This window comes from Hyla sarda, chromosome 4 (assembly GCF_029499605.1).
Source record: "Hyla sarda isolate aHylSar1 chromosome 4, aHylSar1.hap1, whole genome shotgun sequence".
Lineage (NCBI taxonomy): Eukaryota > Metazoa > Chordata > Amphibia > Anura > Hylidae > Hyla > Hyla sarda.
The window spans coordinates 160,019,702-160,033,035 of record NC_079192.1 but is presented as its reverse complement, the minus strand read 5'-3'; the positions used below and the strand labels follow the sequence as shown (position 1 = coordinate 160,033,035).

At 43.5% G+C, this 13,334-nt stretch overlaps 1 protein-coding gene across 14 annotated transcripts in view; it reads right to left on the bottom strand.

Annotated features, from left to right (window-relative positions):
- Window positions 1–13,334, bottom strand: part of OTUD7A (OTU deubiquitinase 7A) — a 249,575-nt gene that overhangs the window by 105,645 nt on the left and 130,596 nt on the right. For all 14 annotated transcript variants that reach the window (XM_056572520.1, XM_056572518.1, XM_056572525.1 and 11 more), the window contains one exon: window positions 7,035–7,191. In XM_056572520.1, the coding sequence (XP_056428495.1) occupies window positions 7,035–7,119 (85 nt within the window). In that variant the 5' untranslated portion in view covers window positions 7,120–7,191. The remainder of the gene's footprint in view (window positions 1–7,034; window positions 7,192–13,334) is intronic.

Genomic DNA, 13,334 nt, shown 5'->3' with positions numbered 1-13,334 from the left:
AGTTGCTGTAACATGGCGGTCAACTGCGACAGCTGCTGTCCTTGTTGGGCAATCTGCTGCGATTGCTGAGCGACCACCGTGGGAAGATCAGCGAGACTTGGCAGCGGCACCTCAGCGGGATCCATGGCCGGATCTACTGTCACGATTCGGCTTCCAGGTAGTGGATCCTCTGTGTCAGCGAGGGATTGGCGTGGACCGTGCTAGTGGACCGGTTCTAAGAGGCTACTGGTGTTCACCAGAGCCCGCCGCAAAGCGGGATGGTCTTGCTGCGGCAGTAGCAACCAGGTCGTATCCACTAGCAACGGCTCTACCTCGCTGACTGCTGAGAAGGCGTGGGACAGAAGGACTAGGCAGAGGCAAGGTCAGACGTAGCAGAAGGTCGGGGGCAGGCGGCAAGGTTCGTAGTCAGGATGGATAGCAGAAGTTCAGGTACACAGGCTTTGGACACACTAAACGCTTTCACTGGCACAAGGCAACAAGATCCGGCAAGGGAGTGCATGGGAGGAGATCAGATATAGCCAGGGAGCAGGTGGAAGCCAATTAAGCTAATTGGGCCAGGCACCAATCATTGGTGCACTGGCCCTTTAAGTCTCAGAGAGCTGGCGCGCGCGCGCGCCCTAGAGAGCGGAGCCGCGCGCGCCAGCACATGACAGCAGGGGACCGGGACGGGTAAGTGACCTGGGATGCGATTCGCGAGCGGGCGCGTCCCGCTGTGCGAATCGCATCCCCGACGGCCATGACAGTGCAGCGCTCCCGGTCAGCGGGACTGACCGGGGAGCTGCAGGGAGAAAGACGCCGTGAGCGCTCCGGGGAGGAGCGGGGACCCGGAGCGCTAGGCGTAACAATTCTGCAGTGTAAACATACCCTATATGTATAGGCCCCCATTGTTCCAGTGTCTTACCACACCTGGATATATTTTGGAACAATATTGCAACTTAACTAAAAGGAGTTGCACTAGATTCATAAAATGATTCATAAAATGTCCCCCAAATATTTTCCTGGGACCCCAATGATTAAATTTAAAGAACATAATAAATTATACATTTAATTACATGTATACTGCTTCTAATGGCCTTTTGGCATAGAGAGTATTATTAGAGTAGCAATATTCTTGACTAAGTGTACGGTACAGTAGTTATATTCTTGTACATTGTACTAGAGACAATATTACAGGAGATATATTCTAGTACTAAGGGCAGTATTATAGTACTTTTATTCTTGTAAATTATAAGTAATGATATGCTTGTACATAATACAATATTATAGTAGCACTATTCCTCTTCATGGGGGCAGTATTATAGTAGTTATATTCTTGTACATAGGAGACAATATTATAGGAGATATACTTTGTACATCGGGCAGTATTATAGTACTTTTACTCTTGTAAATTATAAGTAATGATATGCTTGTACATAATACTATATTATAGTAGAAGTATTCCTCTTCATGGGGGCAATATTATAGTAGTTATATTCTTGTACATAGGAGACAATATTATAGGAGATATACTTTTGTACAGCGGCAGTATTATAGTACTTTTACTCTTGTAAATTATAAGTAATGATATGCTTGTACATAATACAATATTATAGTAGCACTATTCCTCTTCATGGGGGCAGTATTATAGTAGTTATATTCTTGTACATAGGAGACAATATTATAGGAGATATACCGTACTTTCCTACAGCGGCAGTATTATAGCACTTTTACTATTGTAAATTATAAGTAATGATATGCTTGTACATAATACTATATTATAGTAGCACTATTCCTCTTCATGGGGGCAGTATTATAGTAGTTATATTCTTGTACATAGGAGACAATATTACAGGAGATATACGGTACTTTTGTACATCGGGCAGTATTATAGTACTTTTACTCTTGTAAATTATAAGTAATGATATGCTTGTACATAATACTATATTATATAGTAGCAATATTCCTCTTCATGGGGGTACAATAATAGTTGTAAAGTACTACACAGGGGTAATTATAGTAATTGTAATAGCTAGACTAGACTATCAGCATTATTCCACAATTATAAGTTATTTCTTATCCATAGGTAAACATTGCTGAGTGCCAATCTATAGACAATGACTGAGGTGCTGGCTGCGCATGTGCAGTGCATTCCCAATGGACATATTCAACCTCCATAACTCCACACGTCAGACTCCACAATCACAACTTTATATTGTGGGATAGTCCCTTTATGGAAGAGAAAATTGAGGAATAAGATTGAGGCATTGCACAGAGTAAGTCTTTTTTTTTTTAAAGAACATAAATTATTTTTGTATTTAGTTTTGTAGACTAAAACCTAAAATTTTAGTTAGGAAACCAAAAGCACCTGCATAAGTTTTATTTACTTTGAAGCACTGGCTATAAAGCCAACAACCACAAATCCAGGGGGATGGGGATTTATTATTGCCTGCGCTAGGCATAGACTGTAAATAGTTGCATTATTTTTGCACAAGCATCCGTTTTGCACAACAATTTTACAACTTTTTGCCACCAAGTGGGCAGAACATGGCGCAAAATGGGGGTAAAATCCGTAAAACATTACCTGGAATAAGGAAAGTCCCTGATACTGCACATTTAATGTGATTTTTTTTTTTTTTAGCAGAATATGGTTAAATTGTAGGATCTCCAATGGGAACCTCACTGAGGAGGAAGGTGGAGGCTCCTGGATAAATTCAGTCTTAGGGTATGTTCACATGATGGAAAATTTCCATCAGACATTCCACAGACACGGGCACCGACATAACATGGACCTCTAGGACCGCTTAGAAATGTGTCATCTCCATAGAGGGCAATGCATTTCCGAGTGGAATCCGCAGAAAGAATTGACATGTTAATTCTTTCTGCAGAGGCTGGAACCAGAATTTATGAGGCAGGTATTTTCATTTTGATAATTCCACTGTGTGCACAATGCGGCAGAAATCCCACTGAAAACAATTGGACTCTGCTGCAACAGAATTTTCAAGCAGAATCTTTCTGCCTGATTCCACTCAGAAATTTTGCTGTGTGAAAAACGCCTTAGGTATTTGCTGCTTTTTCCTTTTAAAAAGCCCAGCCCTGAACAAATATTTTAATAGGACATTTTTCTACAGGTCACGTCCTTAGAAAGCTCTGTACATACGTATTCAGAAAAGATAATTCATAAATCATGAAATGTATAGTGATAAAGTCTCTAAAGCTCTCTATAATCATTTCAGAAGGTAACTGGAGTAGCTGCACAATATAATCACCCACTAAATGCTTTAGATCTACATAATGAGACATTGATAGATGGCAAAATATAACACTGGAACTGGTGTCTCTGGACGAACGTGTAAATACAAGCAATTGGTGCTTTATTTCAGGGCATAGTAAGACTTGCAACAAAGAATTATTAATGCTACGTCTGCTTTTTTAGCAGAACAACTGATGCATATATATAGTACATGCGTAGGTTTATTAAAAATAGATTTTCTGAAAATGTGCAGTCTCATCTAAAATGTTTAATACTCGCTGTAGTACACCTACCTAGGGGCATTGCTAAGAACTAAACATCATTTATAACATGTGTTGGAGATTAGCTCTGTAAAGCCAGGCAAATAGCAGTCAGAGAAAGGGACACAGAAGTAATGTTTAAACTGGACTGCTCCAGTTTTTCATTTTTAAGCATAAAAAAAATAACGCTTTTACATTCATGCACAAAATTCTACTTACTATCTTACTATACAATAATATTCCCTATCTATACAGGTGGCTTACTACCAGCCACCTAACAAAACAGTCTTCAAATGTGTTATTTACACAAGTCACATTGCCCACTTTGAAGCTGCAAACCTCAGGATTCCTATCAGAAGTACAGTTTTCTCAAAGCCCCAGCCTGCAGACCAAGTTACAAGTTGTTACAGTTGTTTTAAAGCTCATGAACCAGCTGCCTATAGTATCTGTTCATCTGGGCCATACTGAAAACCTGGACTGGCCAGGAAGAGAATGAAAAGCCCCACTACCTAAATTGGGGCCTAAAAAACAGACTTTACCAAAGTCTTCAACAGCTATGGTCTGCTAGGGATTCAACTATTTCTAGTCAGCAGAGAGCACTGTGGTCATGACATCAGAGAAATCTAAAAAGTAAAGCATTTCCTTTGTAGTATATAGCCCCTAGAAAGTACTGGAAGGATTAAGATTTTTTAATAGAAGTAATTTACAAATCTGTTTAACTTTCTGGAACCAGTTGATTTAAAAAAAAAAAAAAGTTTTCTACGGGAGTACCCCTTTAACCCCTTCCCGACCTATGACATACCTGTACGTCATGGGTGGCAAGGTGTTCCCGACCCATGACATACAGGTACGTCATGAACATTACTGCCGCTACTCGCAGCATCCCGCAGCGCCCGGAAAGATGGTGGCTATCACTGATAGCCAGCCATCTTACCATGCAACCACGGGGGGTTTCATCCCAACCCCCCCCAGCGATCGCTGCTATCAGCTGGTCAAATCTGACTAGCTGATAGCAGCGCGGTGTGTGAGTCCCGATCACGGGGATCGGGACACACACGGCTCTGCTAAGTGTCCCTGACCCGTCCCCCGGCGTCACTTACCCGTCCGAGCGGTGTCCCGAGCGGTCCCGGCGTCCTCCATGCGGTCCCGGCAGCGCTGCGTCCTGGCGGTGAGTTTGCAGCAGCAGTGCGGCATCTTCATTGGCAGCAGTGAGATCGCCGTAAAGCGATCTCACTGCTGCCTCTGAGAGTTTCAAAACTGCAACTCCCAGCATGCCCAGACAGCCTTTGGCTTTCTGGGCATGCTGAGAGTTGTAGTTTTGCAACATCTGGAGGTCCTCAGTTTGGAGACCACTGTATAATGGTCTCCAATCTGTGCTCTTCCAGATGTTGCAAAACTACAAATCTCAGCATGCTCAGTCTGTCCAGGCATGCTGGGAGTTGTAGTTCTCTAACATCTGGAAGAGCACAGATTGGAGACCATTATACAGTGGTCTCCAAACTGTGGACCTCCAGATGTTGCAAAACTACAACTCCCAGCATGCCCAGACTGCCCAAGCATGCTGGAAGTTGTAGTTCGGCAACATCTGATCCTTCAGATATTGCCGAACTACAACTTCCAGCATGCCTGGGCAGTCTGGGCATGCTGGGAGTTGTAGTTTTGTAACAACTGGAGGCACACTAGTTGGGAAACATTGTCCGTTTCGTACCTCAGTGCCTCCAGCTGTTGCAATTGTTGCAAAACTATAACTCCCAGCATGCACTGACAGACCATGCATGCTGGGAGTTGTAGTTTTGCAACAGCTGGAGGCACACTGGTTTGGAAACACTAAGTTTGGTTGCAGAACACTTGAAAGTTTATTACTTAACTTAGTGTTTCCAAACCAGTGTTCCTCCAGCTGTTGCAAAACTACAACTCCCAGCATGCACGGACAGCCAAAGGGCATGCTCGGAGTTTGCAACAGCTGGATGTTTGCCCCCTCCCCCCAATGTGAATGTACAGGGTACACTCACATGGGCGGAGGTTTACAGTGAGTGCTGCAAGTTTGAGATGGCGCAAATTTTGCGCTGCAGCTCAAACTTCCAGCGGCAAACTTGCTGTGAACCTCTGCCCATGTGACTGTACCCTAAAAACACTACACTACACTAACACTAACCTAAAATAAAAAGTAAAAAACACTACATATACACATACCCCTACACAGCCCCCCTCCCCCCAAAAAATGAAAAATGTCTGGTACGCTACTGTTTCCAAAACGGAGCCTCCAGCTGTTGCAAAATAATAACTCCCAGTATTGCCGGACAGCCATTGACTGTCCAGGCATGCTGGGAGTTTTGCAACAGCTGGAGGCAACATGTTTGGGAATCATTGGCATAGAATACCCCTATGTCCACCCCTATGCAAATCCCTAATTCAGGCCTCAAATGCGCATGGCGCTCTCTCACTTTGGAGCCCTGTCGTATTTCAGGGCAACAGTTTTGGGACACATATGGGGTATCACCGTACTCGGGAGAAATTGCCTTACAAATTTTGGTGGGCTTTTTCTTCTTTAACCCCTTATGAAAAGGTGAAGTTGGGGTCTACACCAGCATGTTAGTGTAAAAAAATAAATTTTTTACACTGACATGCTGGTGTTGCCCTATACTTTTCATTTTCACAAGAGGTAAAAGGGGAAAAAAAAAACTCTAAATTTGTAACGCAATTTCTCGTGAGTACGGAGATACCCCATATGTGGGCGCAAAGTGCTCTGGGGGTGCACAACAAGGCTCAGAAGGGAGAGTGCACCATGTACATTTGAGGCGATTTGCACAGGGGTGGCTGATTGTTACAGCAGTTCTGACAAACGCAAAACAATAAATATCCATGTGACCCCATTTTGGAAACTACACCCCTCACGGAATGTAATAAGGGGTGCAGTGAGCATTTACACCCCACTGGTGTATGACAGATTTTTGGAACAGTGGTCTGTGAAAATGAAAAATACAATTTTTGATTTGCACAGTCCACTGTTTCAAATATTTGTCAAACGCCAGTGGGGTGTAAATGCTCACTGCACCCCTTATTAAATTCAATGAGGGGTATAGTTTCCAAAATGGGGTCACATGTGGGGGGGTCCACTGTTCTGGCTCCATAGGGGCTTCCTAAATGGGACATGCCCCCCAAAAACCCTTTCAGAAAAACTCACTCTCCAAAATCTCATTGTCGCTCCTCCCCTTCTGAGTCCTCCCCTTCTGAGCCCAAAGCATTCCAAAGTTATTAATGTTTAAAGTGACAGTGGTCAGATTTTCAAAAAATGCCCAGGTCATGAAGGTGAAAATGGGCTGGGTCATGAAGGGGTTAAATCTGTAACACAAGAGATACTAGAGTAGTATATAACTGAGTGATACATAAACAATGTATGTTTTTAAATAATACTAGGCACATATGAGTACTATTACCCATAATCAAACTGCCTCATCATACTTTATAAACATTGAATATCCGTTCTATTTCTGCTATGTAGTAATAATAGATAAAGCAAAAAATAAAAATAAGAGCAGTCTTACCTTCAAGCAAATCCCTTGCCAGACCAGGTTCAGCCCCTGTAGACCGAACAAAGTCTGACAGGACTGAGTCCATATCCAGAGTCATGTGATCATGTAGTGACGCTGCTTGCCCAGCAGCAGCAGCAGGAGCAGAATGTTGTCACTATGAGGATTCCATCTAAAGTACAAAAAGACAAACAGACATCTTAATACTATAATCAGATTTCTTATCATAAATATACAACACATGTTTAAAGGGGTACTCCGGTGGAAAACTTTTTTTTTTTAAATCAACTGGTGCCAGAAAGTTAAACAGATTTGTGTATTACTTCTATAAAAAAAATCTTAATCCTTCCAGTACTTATTAGCTGCTGAATACTACAGAGGAAATTCTTTTCTTTTTGGAACACAGTGCTCTCTGCTGAATCACAAGCACAGTGCTCTCTGCTGACATCGCTATAAATTTTAAAGGGGTACTCTGCCCCCAGACATCTTATCCCCTATCGAAAGGATAGGGAATAAGATGTCAGATCGCCGCGGTCCCGCTGCTGGGTAGCCCTGGGATCCCCGCTGCGGCACCGCGCTATCATTACTGCACAGAGCGAGTTTGCTCTGGGCATAATGACGGGTGATACAGGGGACGGAGCAGCGTGACGTCATGGCTCCGCCCCTCGTGACATCACGGCCTGTCCCCTTAATGCAAGTCTATGGCAGGGGGCGTGACGACCGCCACACCCCCTCCCATAGACATGTATTGAGGGGGGCGTGCCGTGACGTCACGAGGGGCGGAGCCGTGACGTAACGATGCTCCGGCCCCTGTATTGCCCGTCATTACGTGCAGAGCGAACTCGGGGCTCCCCAGAAGCGGGACCGCGGCGATCTGACATCTTATCCCCTATCCTTTGGAGAGGGGATAAGATGTCTGGAGGCAGAGTACCCCTTTAAGAATTGACCAGAGTAGCATGTTTGCTATGAGGATTTTCTCCTATTCTGGACAGTTCTTAAAATGTACAGAGATGTCAGCAGAAAGCACTGTGCTCGTGATGTCAGCAGAGAGCTCTGTGTTCCAAAAAGAAAATAATTTCCTTTGTTGTATTCAACAGCTAGTAAGTAATGGAAGGATTAAGATTTTTAAATAGAAGTAATTTACAAATCTGTTTAACTTTCTGGCACCAGTTGATTTAAAAAAAAAAAAAAGTTTTCCATCGGAGTACCCCTTTAAGAAGTAATGGGATACTAGAGGTAGAAAATTTTACAAAAGTCATAGGAAAAATATGAAACAAACATAAAGGCTATGTATTACAAAGAGATTAGAAAGAGTTGATATTTGCATTGGGCTCCATTCAGGGAGCTTAGATATAGAATCCATTTATCTAAATTGTATGTTGTTTTTTTTGCAGATTTCTGAAAATTCAGCAGCTTATCCCCCAAAAGCAATTCTTCCAGAGCTGGTGGGTGGAGCCCCCTCCTCCCCCTCCATAGACTTGCATTGCCTGTCTTGCAGACACAGGACAAAGTTGAGCTGATTTTCTGAGAAAAAAAAATTTGAGCAGAGGGCGGCGGTGGGAGAGTAAGTGACAAAAGGCCATTTTGTCTAAGAAGATAAATTAAAAAGTTTCTTGTATTTGCTTGTACCATTGATATATGCAAAATTACAGTACCTATTTATTAAAGGAGAACTACGGGATTGAAAATGTTATCCCCTATCCTAAGGATAGGGGATACGTTTCAGATCACGGGGGGTCCGACCGCTGGGGCCCCCCACGATCTCCCGTAGGGGGCGCGGCTCTCTGCATTCAGAGTGCGTGTCGATCACCGCACGAGGTGGCGGCTGACACGCGCCCTCCATTTACTGCTATTTCCGGCTCTCCCATAGCAGTGTATGGAGGGGGCGTGTCGGCCGCTCCTTCGTGCGGTGGTCAACACGCCCTCTCTAACCAGAGAGCCGGGACCCCATACGGGAGATCGCGGGGGGCCCCAGCGGTCGGACCCCCCACGATCTGAAACTTATCCCCTATCCTGAGGATAGGGGATACATTTTTCAATCCCGTAGTTCTCCTTTAAGGACCAAGCGTTTTTCTGTTTTTGCACTTTCGTTTTTTCCTCCTTACCTTTTAAAAATCATAACCCTTTAAATTTTGCACCTAAAAATCCATATGAGAGCTTATTTTTTGCGCCACCAATTCTACTTTGTAATGACATCAGTCATCTTACCCAAAAATCTACGGCAAAACAGGAATAAAAATCATTGTGCGACAAAATTGAAGAAAAAAAACACCATTTTGTAAATTTTGGGGGCTTCCGTTTCTACGTAGTACATTTTTTGTAAAAATGACACCTTATCTTTATTCTGTAGGTCCATACAATTAAAATGATACCCTACTTATATAGGTTGGATTTTGTCGCACTTCTGGAAAAAATCATTACTACATGCAGGAAAATTACTACATTTAAACTTGTCATATTCTGACCCCTATAACTTCTTTATTTTTCCAAGTACAGGTTGCTATGAGGGCGCATCTTTTGCGCCATGATCTGAAGTTTTAACCGGTACCATTTTTGTTTTGATTGGACTTTTTATTCGCTTTTTATTCCTTTTTTTATGGTATAAAAAGTGACCAAAATTATGCTATTTTGGACTTTGTAATTTTTTGGTGCGCACGCCCTTGACCTTGCGGTTTAAATAACGATATATTTAACGATATATTTAGTTCGGACATTTACGCACGTGGCGATACCATATACCCTATGTTTATTTTATTATGTTTATATATTTTTTATATGGAATTTGGAAAAGGGGGGTGATTTAAACTTTTAAGAAAGGGGTTAATGTGTGTTTTTAAACTTTCTTAATTTTTTTTTTTCTTTTATACTTTTAGTCCCTTAGGGGACTTTTAGGAGGAATTATTCCATAGACCAACATTGATCTGTGTGCTCTGGCTTTATCATTCTGAGCGCCGGAGCCGGCACAGCAGGAGAGGTAATCTTTCAGGCTACCTCAGCGGTGGATCGCCCCTCCGCGATTGTGCTGCGGGGGAGGCGATCCACCCCACTGGACCACCAGGGACAGATAAAGGCATCTTTAGATGCCGATGTCAGCTTTGACAGCATGTCGGCTATTAACGCCGGCCCCCAGCTACAAGAATCGGCTGACGGCCAGCCGGTATGACATGGGCTCGAGCCGGGAGCCTGTGTCATACCCCGTTAACGGGACATGGTTGAGTATAGACGTCCATAGTCGTTAACAGGTTAAGACTACTGGGCTTCAGTGCAAACCTTGTCCCAGGTTCCCCATCTCATGTGTGCTTTTTATAAGACAAGAGTTTTCTTGTGTGACAGAGGGGTCTTTGGGACCCCTTAGGTATCTTTGCCCAGGTGAGACTGCTACCTTTTCAGATACCATAATGCTATTTTTTTTTTTCTTAATGCTCTAGCCAGTTTTCTTGCATTGGTATGATCAATGCTACTTAATGGGTATATATATATATATATATATATATAACTGCAGCACACCGAAGTAGCAAAAATTAAGCTTTTAATCCAGCTAAATAATGGACAATGTTTCTGTGGTCTCACACCACCTTTTTCAAGTACTTGCGACTCAAAACAGAAACATTGTCAATTTTTTAGATGGAATTAAAAGCTTCATTTTTGCTACTTCTGTGTGCTGCAGTCGTCCCCATTTATCTCTACATTGTTAGACCCAGGACCAGGGTCCCATAGACTGCCTGCACCCTGCACTCATAGGACTTTTCTCCTTGAGATTGCTACACTTTCCTTCTATTTAATATATATATATATATATATATATATATATATATATATATATTGATCCCACTAATGCACCAGTGATTGGCTGCAGCTTTCAAATCTTGGCTGCAGTAATATTAACAAAGATTGGTAGGGGACCATGATGCTGGTCTTTTTGCATTGCTGAGGCATTTAGGGAGAGAACACCCTTTTTATTATTTATTATTCAACCTATTTTATAAGCCTAAAAAATAGTGTATATACTAGGGAACTTCATCAACTCACATATGACATGGATCTACTAAGTGGCACACAGGGAACCACATTATACATTTACTCTAGAGTAGTCCATGTCAGCAGTGGTTGTTTTGTTACAGGCTGCGCCTTCTAGTCCATATGTCGCTGCTGTAAAAAATATCTACACTTTACTACCGTATATGCTCGAATATAAGCCGACCCGAATATAAGCCGAGACCCCTAATTTCACCACAAAAACCCAGGAAAAGTTATTGACTCAACTATATGCCTAGGGTGGGAAATACATCATCCACCCATGTCATCATCCACCCCCCCCCCCCCCGTCATCATCCAGACCCCTGTCATCATCATCACCGCCTGTCAATCCCTTCATCAGTGGTCTTCAACCTGCGGACCTCCAGATGTTGCAAAACTACAACTCCCAGCATGCCCGGACAGCCGACGGCTGTCCGGGCATGCTGGGAGTTGTAGTTTTGAAACCTCTGAAGGTCCGCAGGTTGAAGACCACTGCGGCCTTCGTCATCATCCAGACACCCCCTTTAGTTTTCTACTGACCTCCCCTCAGTGGGAAGGAAGGGTGAGCTGGTGAGCTGGTCCGTGCCATCTATGCTGCAGGGACCGTCCGGTGTGGAGGGTTAGTCGTTCCGGGCTGTCCGGGAGGGGGGTGCCCTCTTCTCCGGGCCCGGACTAGTGACGTTGCATTGATGACAACACATAGGGACGCGCATGAACGTCCCTGTGCGTCATCGTCAAGGCAACGTCACTAGTCCAGGGCCGGGCCCGGAGCGATGAGAAGCGTGCTGAAAAACTCGGCTTATACTCGAGTATATATGGTATGTTTTTTAAAAACAAGGTAAATAATAGTTGAATAATCTCCTTGTGGGATACTAAACAATCATCATTGGCAGCAATTGTGCGTCTTTATTCATAGCAGGATTCCTAGCACCAAGGTTTATACAGATAAAGAATAGGGCACATATAGCATGTTCTGTGTATTCTCTATGTTGCAGCAGCACAACTGTAAGATGAAAAATGTATTGTTGATCGCTCGGTTGCTTAATATTTTTTTCCCATGTACCTCGGTTTACTTGAATAACATGAACATTTTTTAAAAAGTCCAAAAGGCATCTAAATGGGATTCCTACTGCTGATGTAATGGATGAGAATGGCTCTGCTGTAACCAGTACCTCACTCCACTACATATATGTAAGGTTAGAAAAGAAACAAAAATCTAGAGATTCTGTCTAAGGAAAGAGATTTGAATCATATCTGCTGAGGGAAACAGGAAATTATAGGTGAGGTGGAAAGCCTGAATAGAAGATGTTGTTTCCGTGTGACTAGCGTGGCTCAGGATAATAGCATCAAGGGGCTTACATTTTTCCAGGTCTGTGGTCTTTCATTTGTAATTGTTGCATATGGTTCTGTTGACACCTTTCTAACCCTTTTTTGGCTTAAAAAAAATATATCCACAGGTATTTTTAATGCAGGCCAAAAGCCTGTAATCTTGGCTTGGCATTCATTTGACAGGTAATACCTGACATCTTGTTTTCAGGGAACTAGGCTGATATATACTTTTAATCGCCACAAGAATGCATAATAATAATATAATTCATATACAGTGACCCCCCGACCTACGATGGCCCCGACATACGATAATTTCAACATGCGATGGCCTCTCAGAGGCCATCGCATGTTGAAGGCAGCATCAACATACGATGCTTTTGTATGTCGGGGTCATCGCATAAACGGCTATCCGGCAGCGCTGACAGCTTCAGCTGCCGCCGGATAGCCGTTTACGGTGCCCCGTGCCCTTTGCTGACGATCACTTACCTGTCCTCGTGGCTCCGGCGCGTCCTCTTTGGGATCCTCTGCATCGTCGGCGCTCTCCATCGTCATCATCACGTCGCTGCGCACGCCGTCCTGTCATCCATAAGGGTCGGGGACATCATAAGCGTCGGGGACACCTCGGGGACGCAGCGACAGCGATGGACGGCGACATCCCGGGGAGCGGTGAGGGTCCGGAGCGGCGGGGACAGGGCAGTACAACTTCCTCTAACAGTGGTCTACAACCTGCGGACCTCCAGATGTTGCAAAACTACAACACCCAACATGCCCGGACAGCCAACGGCTGTCCGGGCATGCTGGGTATTGTAGTTTTGCAACATCTGGAGGTCCGCAGGTTGTAGACCACTGTCCTATATTTTACATTGCACGGATCACTCAACATACGATGGTCCGTTTGGAACGGATTACCATCGTATGTTGAGGGACCACTGTATATGTATATATATATATATATATATATATATATAT